This window comes from Centruroides sculpturatus, unplaced genomic scaffold (genome assembly GCF_000671375.1).
Source record: "Centruroides sculpturatus isolate CEXI.00-Female unplaced genomic scaffold, Cexi_2.0 scaffold471, whole genome shotgun sequence".
Taxonomy (NCBI): Eukaryota; Metazoa; Arthropoda; class Arachnida; order Scorpiones; family Buthidae; genus Centruroides; species Centruroides sculpturatus.
Genome location: NW_019384689.1, coordinates 169,248 through 185,134, shown reverse-complemented (window position 1 = coordinate 185,134; position 15,887 = coordinate 169,248). Strand labels below are relative to the sequence as shown.

At 31.7% G+C, this 15,887-nt stretch overlaps 1 protein-coding gene across 1 annotated transcript in view; it reads left to right on the top strand.

The window, feature by feature from the left end:
- Positions 1-15,887, top strand: part of LOC111627119 (CAD protein-like) — a 175,800-nt gene that overhangs the window by 93,253 nt on the left and 66,660 nt on the right. The window contains exons 27-30 of the mRNA XM_023370681.1: positions 1,437-1,541; positions 1,621-1,863; positions 4,145-4,393; positions 4,517-4,681. Coding sequence (XP_023226449.1) covers positions 1,437-1,541; positions 1,621-1,863; positions 4,145-4,393; positions 4,517-4,681 — 762 coding nt within the window. The remainder of the gene's footprint in view (positions 1-1,436; positions 1,542-1,620; positions 1,864-4,144; positions 4,394-4,516; positions 4,682-15,887) is intronic.

Sequence of the window (15,887 nt, the reverse complement as noted above, 5' to 3'; positions counted from 1 at the left end):
ACTCCACCGAAAGAGGCCTCCCGTGCATCATTGGTTTACGCGGAAAAAATAAAAGTCCGATACTTTTTGAACAGACCTTGTATTTAAATAATAATAGTATTTCTTAGATGCAGTCCTTATGAGTTTGTGTAATAGCAAACAATCCAAATACCAAGTACTAGTGTCTTGCTCCCTTGTTGAAAATTCTAATTTCATTGCAGTCTGACTTTTCAAGGAATTTTAATGCTCAAATTAATTGTTAATTTCAGTTATCAAAACTGTAAATTGATTTGTTTTTATATTCAATACTATCTATTTTATAAGACAAAATTGGCAGCACCACACCATGTTATCATCTTATTCTCATTCTTTTCATTGAGTTACATCTATTGTATTACTTGTTTTCAAGAATGCAGTTCTCAGATACTTGCTCAATTTTTTCAAGAATTGAATGAGTTTCCAAGTTCTTCATTCTTAAAAGTATTTAATTTTGACAAGCACTAATATTAAGAAAGCTCTGTGTCCATATGTCCTCTTGGCACACGATCTTCATTTCTCTGAAAGGTTTCATGCAATGTGATGACCATTAAACATGCAGAAGACTTCACTTACGTGTCTACAAGTAAAATATTAATTTTCCATATTATTTTGGTTAAGTTACTTGTTTGTACCTAACAACCTCTTCTGTTTTCACATTGGATGTTTATGGCTTAATAATAAAATTTCATACAGAAAATTATTCCATTCTGAAATTTTTTTCCATTTAGGCAGGTTGCTGTATATTTGGATTTTATGCTATTAAAGTTTTTCATTCTCTTCATGAAGAATTTCATTTGGGTCAAAGTTTAGTTATCCAATAAGCAAAAATGAAAGTATTTTTCTTTTACAATAGTCTGGTTTTACATAAATTCGTTGACTTGTCTGTTTAATTTTCTGTATGTATATTTTAAAGCTAACTGTCTCCATTTGGCCAACTAGTTCTTTGTTCTAATGTACTTTTGTTGTCTTTTCAACATGTTTCTTGTTTTGACTGTCATTATGAACTCATGACTGCCCTTTATCTTATTCCTAACTTGATATAAACTAATCATCTGTTAAAGTGTGTGTTGTTTCAGCTACTTTATCTTGCTTATTCTCTCCAAGTTACATAGTGATTTCATCAGTTTGTGAACTTTCATGTTGTCATAATCTGATGAAAAATTTATATATGTCTTATATAAGATACATGCAAAGACATTTATGTGATAATTTTTGGGATAAACAATCATAAATTGTAATATAGATTATATAGAATATGTAGCAATAAAATATTTCTTTCTTCATTTGAATTTTTTTAATAACATATATTGTTAAAGATTGAGTACTAAATGAACAATTTATCTTTATGAAACTTTTAATTTTATGTGAATAATTTGTATTGATTAAAAATAAAATTTATTCTGGATTTTTTTCTTTAGCATAAAGCAGAATTGTTAGCAAGCGTTCGAACATTGCAAAAGATGGGATACAAATTGTACGCCAGCATTGGAACAGCAGATTTTTATAACGAACATGGAATTCAGGTAAGCAGAGTTTAATATATATTAAACTTTATTTATTTATTTATTTTTTTAATTTATAAATAATCAAACTATTTTACAGGTTGAAGGTGTTGAATTACCATTTGGTGACATTAACCAGACGACAACGAAAGATCAACTCACAAGTATTGCTGATTATCTGTCACAAAAAGAATTTGATCTTGTGATTAATTTACCCATGCATGGTAGTGGTGCTCGTAGAGTTTCCTCATTCATCACCCAAGGTTACAGAACACGAAGAATGGCTGTGGACTATGCTGTTCCACTCATTACTGATGTGAAATGTGCCAAGTTGTTAGTCGAAGTATGACATTCATTTGAAATTTTTTATATTAACATTTTTAGTTAAAAATTTGTTGTTATCTCTTGTTGATTTTATAATGCATAACTGTAAACTTTCAGCTATGTTTATGAAGTACATTATTTTGCATATATACTGCTTTATCTTGTCCTGTTTAAATATGAATTTTGTTCTTGCAATACAATAGAGTTCCAGAAACTCAACTCTCAATAACTTGACATAAAACTCATCATGTCATTCAAAAACAAGCAAACAAAAACATACATATAATCTAATTTTTACCTTTATAACATACTGTAACACTAAGATCAAACAGTTATCCTTCTTCACTGGCGATATTTAATAATAGCATCATCACATGTTAATAATGTCCTATCAGGATGCGCTGTATGAAATATATAGTTTTACATCCTGGTGAAGTTCCTGTCTTAGAACTTTTTTTTCAAGATGCTGTTGTAAAATATCTCAATGCAAATGTAACTCAAAGGTAGCAACTGTATAGCCAATATTTTTAAATTAAAATTTAACTACAAATATAAATAGTCACTAGTTAAAAATATAAATATAAATAGTCACTAGTTATAAATATAAATAGTCACTAGAAGTTAATGCATATATGAATTTACACATATAACACCTGTGTGAAAATTCTACTATTTGGATTAGCATCATTGTTATGCTATAAAACTTGTCATTTTTGGTAACTTGTCATTTTCACAGTCCACATTGTCAAGTTTGTAGGACTATTCTGTACAACATAAAAATTGAATAATATTGAACATTGAAATTTGATGATGACACTATGACTTTTACTATAAATCACAATGCTAAATCCTAAAGTCCAGAAGTGGTTAACAATCTTGAAATATCATGTCAGAGTTGATTTATAAACATGTCTTATTTATGATGAACAGTCTGATTGCAATTCAAACAGTACACCAGTAGGGGATCTTGCACTTACCTGGAATCCATGGATAGCCCTGTGTTAGTCGCATCAAATGGATGAACACATTTAGATTAGCAACTCACAAATGCCAGTTTTTATTCTAAAATTGTGAAATTATGGGCATTGCATCAATTATATCTTTAATTTCTGCATTTCATTTCGTCTTCTTTCTAATGATTTAAAATACTTGTGGAATGAAGAAAATATGTTCAATTTCATGTAATTTGATCTAAAAACTCAGAAAAATAAACATATCAAATTTCAACTTACTGTAAATTATCTTAAGTTTCACAGATTAACATTGAGTTTGCTTATAATTGGAGATTGATAAGTTTTCTTTCAAAGTCAGGATAGCAAAACTTTATTACTTTCATAAGAAAATGTCAGTAGAGCTAGGAGTCAACCCCATTTCTAATGTAAACAAATTGCAAACTGTTTTTTTACCTATAAAAAATAAATTTTTATACCCTATAAAATGTTTCCTCCCATTTAGCAGTCAATCAAATTACAATGTTATTTGTTGTACTTGGAAAAATATTGTCTTTAAAACTAAACAATTAGTTTTGTCAGATCTGATTATTTTAATTTTATTTTTGTTTTTATGTGATATAGTTGTGCAGTTGTCAAAAATTAATTGCCTAAATTCAAAATTAATATTGCTTGAAATATTACAGAAAATATTAAAAAATTTTCTGATTGTTAACACAGGAATATTTTCTATAAGAGAAATGAAGCAATTGAAGAAATAATGTCTGGATCATCAAAAATTCATCAATTTATGACGTGATGTTGAATTGGTTACCTAAACTAATGTAATAACTTAAAAAATACTCTTAATATAATCAAATAAAGGCATATCTCACAAGGCCTGAATAACATTGTTATGAAATAAACAAAAATTTTAAAGTTGCAATCTTTACATTGTCAAAATTATTTTTCATATTTTCTTGTGACAAAGCAACACAAGAAAAATCACATCAAAAATAAATCCATTGGCCCATTTGAAATGAATTGAAATTAGTCCAGGTATGAAGGAAGTGTCTGTGAAAAACTTCAAGGAAAGGAGAGGATGGTAGTCTGAGACAATGGATCAGGATTTTGTTCAACAACACCAATTAACAATAAAGTACAAGTTAATAAATATAAGTCAGTATAATTAAAGCAGTTAATAAAAGAAATAGTGTGGATCACAGAAAAGTTTACTACAAAAGAGCCATTAGTACAGACAATAATAAATGGCACCTTTCAAACTTTATATCATATTATATAGGTTAAACTTAATGACAAAATTAATATTTAAATGTTTTTAAGCATTGATTTAATAAAATATTATTTTAGGCTCTTAGGTTAATAGGTTGTTCTCCACCAATCAAAACTCATATTGACTGCATGACATCACATCAGATTGTTAGATTACCAGGATTGATAGACGTTCATGTTCATCTTAGAGAACCAGGTGCCACTCACAAGGAGGACTTTACTTCTGGTACGTCTGCAGCTCTGGCGGGTGGTTTCACCATTATCTGTGCCATGCCAAACACTAATCCTCCCATTACCGACCAGACAACTTTGCAATTAGTACAGGAGGTATGTATAAAGTTTTTATCATCTTGACATCAATTAATTTTTAAATGAAATGTAATTATTATTATTATTATTATTAATTGAAAATTTAATAATTTTATGTTTCATTTTTATCAATTACAAAAGCTTGCCAAATCCGGAGCCTGTTGTGACTATGCAATATTTGCTGGAGCTTCACCCCATAATACGGAAAGTGTAAAGGATTTAGGACGTTCTGTTGTTGGATTAAAAATGTATTTGAATGATACTTATGGACCATTACAAATTCATTCTTTTAATGATTGGATGAAGGTAACTTTTAAATTTAAAATAATGGCTACAAAAATCTTATTTCTACTAAAATAGAATAGTTCTTTAAAATGTTATACATGTTAAATGTGCATATATTTTGCAATTGTTTTAGCTTTTATTTTTTCATCTTAATAATAAACTTAATCTCTATTAAATGTAAAAAATGATAAACTTTTAGATATTTTTTGCTTTATTTATTCCAAATATATAATTCAAATTGCTCTTCTCAGAGTGAAACCATTTTGGAAACAAAATTAGACACTTTAGTGATTATATTTAAACAAATTGTTAAAATCATATTACATACTTACTTGTATTCTGTAATGTAGTTTTAACTGTTTATGATTTAAATTTTTGCAACACATTCGATTCTCTGTTTCATTTTAATGGCCAGATATCTCAGATATCTAGCCCAATGATGACATTAAATAGATTGAGAGTATTTGTTTAAATAAAGTAATTTGTTGTCAAGATGTTTAGCTCTTTATAATTATACTAGTGCTCTTAGGTCACTTGCTCTTTCTTAGACAGAAACTAGATGGGCGTGTACTCCAAAAGCATTAGCATTTTCTATAAAGTTTTTCTTTAAGCAAATCAAATTGAGGATCTTAACAAGTACAGGTATACCTCGAGTTATATCGTTCTCGATTATACGTCATTTGTCAAAAAATATGTGGAAAAATAAAAATCAAGTTTAAGTCATTTTATTCGATCTGTCTGCCACAAATATTGAAGTCGTAATATCACTAGAAAAGTATTAAAGCACACAAAATCATATTAAAATATGTACATTTACAGTAAATGTTAATATAATCATCATAAATTCTAGAGAATGAAACATGAAAACATCTATGTTGTCGTCTTATTAATGGTCTTTAAGAGCTCAATATTGGTGTTTTCCACGGTAGCTCCAATATCTACTATTTGGCATCGTTGTCGGCACCACTCGATATTGATAAATTTAATATAAATTAGCTTATTTTCTACTGTCGCAAGATAATTTTAATAACTGTATTTGTTATTTAACCTTACAAAATCATCTTATTTTATAATGTCTTAGAGCAAACCACATTCACAAATATAGAGTTCATGATGTACTGTAAACATTGCCAAATTGTAAACATGTATACAGTATTTACAAGTATGTACTGTACTGTACATAGTACATAAATTCGTAAATTTAGATTACTTTTTTTCTGTACTATATTAAAAACTAAAATTTATTTGTTTGTAAGCTTAAAATAGATTCTTATTAACCATATACGTAGTATGATTCAAAAGTTCGGGGACTTTGCTTAAAATTCCTTACCTTAAAAAGTTTATATTGCCGATGCACAACCACCTTCAAAGTAATCACCTTGGGCAACGATACACTTTTGCCAGCGCTTATATAACTTCTGGAAGCACTGCTGGAAGCCATTTTTTGAAACCTCCCGTAAGGTCTCCTGCGATGCTGCTCTCACCTCATCTGATGACACAAAATGGCATCCCTGCAAATGCTTTTTCATTAATGGAAACAAATAAAAATCACATGGGGCTAAGTCCGGTGAATAGGCGGAATGTGGAAGCACATTAATTTGAGATTTGGCGAGAAACTGTGTGACCATTTGGGACAGATGTGCAGGTGTGTTGTCATGCAGAAGGTACCAGTCTCCACTTCGCCAGATCTGCGGCCGTTTACGACGAATGGATTCCCACAAACGACGTAAAATGTCTAGATAATTGAGAGACCAACTCAACATTTTCCTTGTTCCATGAAGTCGAAGGTCAGCCAGAGCGTTCATCTGCGATGGATTCTCAGCCCTCTTTAAACCTTTGATTTCACCATGGTAGAATCACCGTACACCTTTTTTAGCAATTTTGAAGTCTTCATAGATGTTTTACCTAAACACTGACAAAATTTAATGTTGCAGCGCTGTTCTTGAATCTCCATTTTTATTATGTTGCAAAACAAAGGTAACTATTTCCGAAAAAAAAAACAACAGCACTCGCGGTTTAATCATGTGACATGGGTGAAATCAACCTGAACATGTAGGGGTGATTTGATAAAATCCATTTCATACGCTGTAACTTTAAATACATGCTTTTGTTGTCATACATTACTGCAGTCCCCGAACTTTTGGATCGTACCATGTATTATTAAAAATGCATTTATAAATAAAATACAGAACTGGGAATGGTTATTTGTGGTTTAGCCTAGTGACAAGTAAATTTGACTTAAGTCGCCCCTCCTGGAACCAATTACCGATGTAAGGCGAGGTATACCTATACATTGTTGAATTAGCTGTGTTATACATTGTTGACAAGAGATACTTATTTTGTGAAATCATATTTACTTACCTAAAACACATATGTGCAGAGAATTGTTTGTTACAGATTCGTAATATTTCTATTAAAAATGTCGGGTCTTTTCTAGATAAACTTATTGAATAACCTCCTAATATGCAATATTTTGTGTTTTATTATCAGGGACACAATGAATAGAGATTTGCAACTACTAACACATGAACATTTAACATAAGGTTGGTCATGTGAAAAGCAACTGCATCTGAGGTCAAGTCCTGCAACTCTCTGTCTTTTGCCTTGTGATGGTCATTGCAAAGCATAGATTGACTGGAACTTGTAGGCATTTAATCAAATGGGTAGTTTGTCAGGATTAATGGTATGCATGGTATAAATATTGATTCTCCTTTACCATTGCCAGTTAAAATGGTATCTTCTATCACATATTTACAAAGGGCTTTGACTTGAAGTCTGGTTCCATTGCACAATTTCGCTGTATGTAATAAACACCTGATGAGTATATATAGACACAACCAACAATTGCCTGATTGATGGGCTAGAATTTGGCTAATTAAATGATTAATATAAAGTAATTTGTCACAAGAGGGAGGTGTTAGCTGCCATCTTGTGATTAAATTAATAATTAATATTTTTAATAATTTAGAACCTTCTGGAATAAAAGAACTGACCTGGGTTGGGGCTTGAACTACAACCTCCACTTGGTGTGTGGTGAGCTTGCCAGTTGCGCCAACCAGATCCCAAGCAAGTCTTTGCTTCCAGAGGTATTTAAGTTTGGATATAACCTTACTTGGTTAAACGTGGCAATGGCTGGGGATGACACCTACACCCACGACCTAAGAACATCTCCACTACGGCACTCAGCCAGCTAACATTTTACCCGGTGAGGTATATACAGTAGAGCATTGATTATCCAAATACCGATCAACCAAAACATCAGTTAACCGAAAGCAATCCAGTTGGCAAATTCAAATTTCCATCAGTGCTGTGGCCCTTAATATTTGGCTGTGTTGGGCTACTCCAGTATTATTTTTGTTGATGTGTGTTTTAGCTGGCAGCACTGGCACAATCATATTGTATCGTTAAAAGTTATTTCTTTATTTTGCACAAATATATTGAAATAAAAAATATAAAAATATATATTTTGGAAGTTAATCTAATATCAAAAACATTCCGATTCAGCATGACACGTGTTGAGAGGGTACTTAAGGATGCGTGAGTATTTGAACAGGCTTTTTCCCCCATCATGAGTAGTGTGTTTCGCTTCAGCTTATCAGAGAATATAGCCCAAGCGGCTAACATCTCCAGATGAACTCAAGAAAAAGAAAGAGTTTTGCTTGTTTTGTATAGTATTTTTCTGAGGACTGTGTTGTTGGGACGTGTGTCATGCTGAATTGAAACATTTTTGACAAGACTATGTCTTGTTTATAAAATCGTACTGCCCAATGTTCTTACCAGCTTAGAGGTATGAAGGAGTACATGCCGAGAGTTGATATTTGGCACAGAGTATTAGGTGCCCAAATCATTTGCGCATAAAAAAATCCAGACTCGTAGGTAGTCAGAGGACCGAGAATCGAGTAAAAATAAAATACAAAATGGCGACTCCTACAAACAGGCAAAACAGCCACCTCACCCCACCGAAGTCAGGTAGGAGAGAGTACCACCCACAGTCATTCTAAGTGAACTCTGACCTTAGGACCGAACACATAGTTTCTTCTATGTTAAATAAAATTTGTAATCTAATTTTGTAAATTTGGGAGTGCTTCAAATATGACATTAAAACGGTTTTATGTCGTTACAAGTGGGGGTTTTTTAACATTATCTAGTATATTAAAATTGTAGGATCGATAAAAATTTGACATTATATTAGGATTGTCGTTACATTCGATTACATTATAATCGGGTTAAACTGTATATTGTTTGTGCAAAATAAAAAAATAATTTTGGACAATACAATAGCCACGATTATTATTTTTTTAAAATTTTCGTTAGACTTAACATTGATGAAAATTCAACGTGAAGCAACACACAACGGAGAAAAATTTCAACATGGGATAGGTTAATATATTTTTTCATACATGATCAATTATCTGAACAACCCCAGTTTCGAATTGTTTCAAATAATTAATGCTCTACTGTATATATATAATAAACATCTTAACGTCCTGGTTGTATTTGTGTATACTCACTGGGTGGCAGCAATTCTTGAAGATGCAACTGCTAAAACAAATTGAAATTCAACATTGGAAAAACTAAAGGTACAATCTTCAATCTACCAGGGCACCCAAACTTATTTCTTTGAGTTCCATTTATAAAATGGGAGGGCAGAGTATCAAAATAGATAAAACCCTAAAGTTACCTGGGGGTATTGTTTGACCATCAGCTGGCCTGGGACGTACATATCAAACATGTGACAAAGCGTCTTATCTTCCAGGCTTTATCGGGCATAGCCAAGCATACTTGGGGCCTCTTGTATGAGGTACTTAATACAATATATGACTGTAAGTTTGCTGACCTGGTGGAGATTGGGGACTTAAAATTCCACTCCTCGGACACCAGTGTAAGTTTGCCGACTTCCAGGGAGAATCGTTAATCCTACGTCAGGTTGATCTAGGGTCGTTTGCATGTGGGTGTGGCAGAGGAGATATGGATGACAAGAATCTCACAAAAACCCATTTATTTTAAACATAAAAGTAAATTTACACTAAGGAACAAAAATGTTCTTTATACAATTGGAGGTTCGAATTGTCGAAGATGTTTCTAATGTTGCTCGAAGGAAGACCCCGGGGTAACGACAGGTGTGGAGATTCGTCAGTCGGTGTCAGTGGTCTGAGTCCATAGTCACAAGTTACAAGTTGGGCACAACAGACGGAAAACTGCTTTTACACATTGACTAACCATGTACAGGTGCACAGTTGCACAGTTTTTGGAAAGTAAAATCTGTCCTTGAAGATCTGGGATTATATCAATCTCCATTCTTTGTTTTGTTTTCTTCTCATTGGCTCCACGTCCCTTTTTTTCTTGCTCCCCAATTGGTCCCTTGTCTGTCTCTAAGCAAAAGACGATTCCTGTTTGAGTCACCAGAAAGATCTGCTTCGAAGAATCTACTTGACACCATTTGTTACTCTGGATGCAAAATGTTGATGGAACTTTGAAACTTGCACTCATATTTTCCACCATTGTTGTCTAGTCTGTGACGTTTTTGAAATTTAACGACACAATGCAATGTCCCTTTTTGTCATTAATCTTTCCTTTTTTCAAATTTCTATGTTCTAATTATTTGTATATGAGCAATTTGTCCATCTCTACTGGAGGGCGTTCATTTACAATTATTAATCATTTATAATTATTGCGTTCTGTTTACATCAATAGCATTTCTTTTCTCTCGTCGTGGTTTCATATGACTAGAACAACTAATTGGATCTTTGATCGGTTTTTAACAATAGACAATTTTTTTTTTCTAGTTTCGTTTTAATAAATTTATAATAATAAATGTGTAATTTCAACTCATTTTTGGGACCTCACATGACCAACTGTTTATACCTATAATTACATACACTTGTGGAACCTGGGGATGGGCAGCCTCCAAAGTCCACCCAAAGAGTAAACTAACAGTAACACAACACAAGGCAACTGTTCGTAACCACATAACAAATAAATGGTATGATAATGAGTGCTACACCATGAGAAAAAATTTGTGGAAGTTGTTTAAAAAGGCTAAAAAGTCAAATATAAATGAATATTATATTTTATATAAAAATTATTTAAAAGACTACAAATGTTTCTGTCTAAAGAAAAAAACAATCCTATTTTTCGAACTTAAATAGAAGACCGGTGACATGTAACAACTCTAAAATATTTTGGCCAACAATTAATTGCTTTAGATGTAAAAGATTATTGAGTTATAGTTCAAGAATTCCTTTGGAAAGATGGCTAAATTTTTTGAGGGTTGTTTTGTATTTATTAATGAAGAACAATTGTCAATGGACATACCTAAAGTGCTTGCAATAAAGGAAGAATGTTTCTCAGATTTTATGCTGGGAGAGATAAAAAGAGCAATTAATTGTTTTAAATGTGGCCTGAATTTGATTTTATTTGAACAGAATACTTAAAATGTTTTTGAGAAAAATTTTTACTTACAACATTGGAAGTCTTTGACAGTATTAAAAGATAAATACAACTTTTTACAAAGAATTTTTCTTTGTAAAAGGTTGTACTTGTATTTATTATATTAATATTAAATAATCGTTGGCCATGTCAAACTTATTATTTTTACTTAGTATTAAAAGTTGTAGTTTTCCAGAAACTTGGTTTGAATCTCTAATTATTCCAATACGTAAGAAAGGTAACATTGATGACCCAAAAAATTATCATCCTATTTCCTTGGTTCTTGTAATTGGGAAACTATTTACATCCTTATTAAATAAAAGACTAGAAGAATGGATTCTTAAATATGAGATTTTGTATCAAGAGCAAGCAGGCTTTCAACCTGGCTGATCTTGTCAAAGATCAAATATTTATATTAAATGCATTGACACAGTTAAAATTTCAAAAGAAAAGAAAGCTTTATGCTGTTTTTTGGACTTTCAATCTGCTTTAGACACTGTTAATCATAGTTTTATGGGCTCTACTAGAAAGAATGCATATAAATAGTTTCTTGGCCTTGTTATTGATATATATTCTAAAGGTACTGCAAGAGTGAAAATATCTGAAACAACTGATTCATTTGGTGTTGCATGTGATTCATTGGAGTTTTGCAGGGTGAGATTTTTAGCCATTACTTTTTAATTTGTATGTCAATGGTCTGATAATGCGACTAGCTAAATCTGGTTTACCTGGATTTCTTTCTATGGTCAAGTTGCAACACATGTACTAATATATGCTGATGACACTGAAATGTTGGCTGACTCTTCACTAATGTTAGTGTGACCGCAGGGTCGGTACCTCTTTGGCACCACGTCAGGATGACACCACTGTATCTTTACAGACAGACACAGAAACCATTTCGTTCTCGCAGAGTGGTCGCGTACATAATAGGTTAGGTTCGGATTGGAGACGAAAGGAGAACTTTGGAGGAAATGCACTCCACAAAGTTATTCATATAACAAATACCTGTTTAATTATAAAGGTTATTTACAGGGTTAGGGCTGTTTACAGGATTACTTATCGCTAAACTATCAAACAGCTCAAGAGAGAGAGTTTACATGAGGTTCGTGTGGCAATAAATACCTGGAGTCTGATGAGCTCCTCATTGAAGGATTCCCGTGGAGGTCAAGTTTAGGCATTGATTAAAGTTCAGATGTTAATTCAGGTTGGTTTTACTTCAGGCACTAATCCAGATTTGGGTTAAGGGTGGTGATGGAAGGATGCACACACATGGAAAGGTTCACAACTGGTGAAAAAAAAGCACTCATCATTAGCACCCCCTCTAATTTATACAGGGGGGGTCTCTTCTGGGTTTTTCCACTTACTCATTCGAAGATTTAGTATGTTGGGTCCAATTAATTAATAACAATTTTTTCTTGTTGAGTTCAAGTGACACAGTTGATGTGTCACTTCCAACAAGGAACTAATTCCATGGTAAACAGTTTAATCGCCGATTTAATCAGTAATTTTTTTGAAAAATTATCTGGATTTGAACAGCAAAATATTATAATAATTTAAAATATTTTTTTCTAAAACCCTTCTTTAATAATAAAGTTTCTTCTAATTTTGGCTCTAGCATTACAAAAGAAAATTGTAATTCTAGAGGANTAAAATTTACTAGATGATAATTTTAATATTAATTAAAACTAAATTTAAGATGAGTCCCTCAAACAATCACCTTTTTATTTGTTTTTGTGTTCTGGAATACATCTTATGGTAGTCTAACTTTCCTTTTCAGGCTAAAAATTGGTTGTCAAAAATTAAAAATTCCTTTAAAACATGACAAAATATATATCCAGTTAAAAACGTTAAAAATACTTTCAGACAGAAACAAAATGGATATCTTTTATACATCCATTAGTGCTGCTTATGTAGCCCACTGTTCTTTAATTTGTATGTTAAAGGTCTGATAGTGCGACTTGCTAAATCTGGTTTACCTGAGATTTCTCTCTTTCTGATGAAGTTGGGATACATGTACTAATGTATACTGATGAAACTGCAATTTTTGATGACACTTCACAAATGTTACAAAAGAAAATTGTAATTCTAGAGGAATTTTCTTGTGATTATAGGTTAACTATAAATGTTTCAAAAACAAAGGTAATGATATTTAAGAAGGGAGGTCAAACGTCACCCAGATAAAGATGGTTTCTTAACAACAAGTTGCTTCAAATTGTGTATACTTGGAGTTTTATTTTTATCTTCTGGACAATTTGTACAGGCTAAAAATCAATAATATACTTAAAGCTAAAATGACACTGGATTCTATGTGGCCTATTCTCTCAAGAGCAAAAATTAAATCTGCTTCTACTTATATAAAATTATTTTATTCAAAGAATTGGCATGCTGCCCCTTCTGCCAAGCAGGACTAAGGGCAAAGAGAAGATTTTATTGAATGATTTCATCCATATTACTCTATACTGCTCCTTTATGGGCAATCACTTACTATGATAAACTGGAAATTGTTCTTACTTTATATTTTAGAAAAAATTTTCATGTTATATAATAAAACTAGCTGTTACCCGCGACTTCGCCCATGGTGGTTTTGCAAGTAAACCCCATTTATATTCAGTATTTCAACAGTCATAATTGTTATATAACACCTACTGCTGAAAATAAAGAGAATTGCCGAAAATCAAACTAACTATTTTCAATTTGATCAATCGTTCTATAATCGAACCAATACGCAATAACAAATTTGAATTTAAAACAGTTCGAACATTTGGTTAAAAAATCAAAATATATAAAAATATTTATAAACATTATCTGAAATGTTATCAATTTAATACACCTAAGTACCCAATGAAGACTAAACGTAGTTGAAAACAAAAAATCGCATCTAAAATACTACAGTAGAAACCATTCTTCCAGTTAGGCCTTAATCCTCTCCCTCTCTTCCACGGGGGAATTTCAAAAAATCCTTCTTAGTGTGCATTCCCATGGCATACCCTACTAAAACGAAGATAAAAACAAAAAAATCGCATCTAAAATAGTACAGTAGAAGCCATTCTTCCGGTTAAGCCTTAATCATCTCCCTCTCCCCCGTGAGGGAATTTCGAAAAATTCTTTCTTAGTGTGCATTCCCATGGCATACCCAACTAAAACGGTACCCTAACTGTGTACAAAATTTCACCTCTAGGTTCAGCAGTTTGCTCTGGGCGATGATGAATCAGTGAGTCAGTCAGTCAGTCAGGACAAGCAGTTTTATATATTTAGATTCCAGCGTACATGCTGTGATTGGAGTTTGGAGTTTCTAGAATATTGATAATTACAATAAAAGTTAATAATTTTATTTTGAATAAGTCTCTTAAAATTAGATGATAAAAGTTACGTTAAACTAGTATATGATAAATTTCATAAATTGTGTTTATTGACAAATGATTATACATATAATTGGGTATCGGTGTTGAAAAATCTGTTGGATTGACTTGGTTTTTTTATGGCTATCTCAAGATCCTCATCTGATCAAATGTTATCAATCGTTAATTATAAGACTGTGCTGTGAACAAAGAATACAAGAAGACTGGTCTCTGTTAGAAAAGAAGAAGCACTTTCAATTATATTGTAGCATTGAAACTATGTTTATATGTGAAGATTATTTGCTTATGGATATAAATTATCATGTTAAATGATTAATTCTTCATTTGAGATGCAATCAAAATTATATCTTAACATATAATAGTAGACTAACAATAGATCCTGAAAAAATATGTAGTAAGTGTTCTATGCAAGTATATGAAACTTGGGAACGTATTTTTTCACTGTGTAAAATTTAAAGTTACTAAGGACAAATATTTAATAAGGTTTAAGTCTTGAAAAGATATTATGTTGTGCTTTTCAAAAAATGATTATTACTCTATATTTTATTTTGTGTTAGTTTGTACTAAATTATTAACTTGTTAAATATTATTACTAATTTTTGTTTTTGTTACCCCTTTATAACAAACTAAGGATCATACAATAAAGAATTGAATATATAGGTAATCCTTTCTTTTTTCTTATGAAAGTACCCTGCTGTCTATTAAAATATGTAATAAGATAGAATTTCCTCATAATTAATGATACTCTTATGATTATATCTCGTTAATTTGTTTTGTGAACTAGAGATGACTCCATGCCTGTAGTCTTCTGTGGCACTCTGCCATCTTAATGATAACAACTGATTTGGTATATATTATCATACATAAAACCAAGCTCAAATTATATATAATTTGGACTTAGTTTTCTATATGAATTCTGATTACAATAAATGAAGTTTTATAGTGCTTTTTAACTTATATTTTGGGATATGCTACACAACCAACAACTGTCTACCCTTAACCATTAACCGGTGCGAAATTCTTTAAAATCGGCGAATGTTTTCGATTCCCCTCCTGGGATCTTCTTCAGGCTTACTTCTTTATATCTTTCGTTATAACCGGATTCTTTAATTCGAATGTTTTTGAAAAAACGTAACGTGCTATTTTTCGAAAAAATTCCGAAAACGGAAGGAATCCACTTGTTATTTCAAATGTAATTTTCTACCAATGGGGAATCATTGTGTGCATTACGTCATAAAACTTGTCTTATAAACTATATTATGATTTATCGTCAATTAAAAATTGCCATGCTGCAGAGAGATTTATTTCTTCTTTGAAATTAATGCATGCGGATTTACGATCGGCTTTAAATATTTCCAGTGCCTCCAAAGTTCTTAGTTGTTCCGTGTGTTGGGTGGTGCGAATAACATGCGCTTCATCGAAGAAAGGTGTGATGTCCG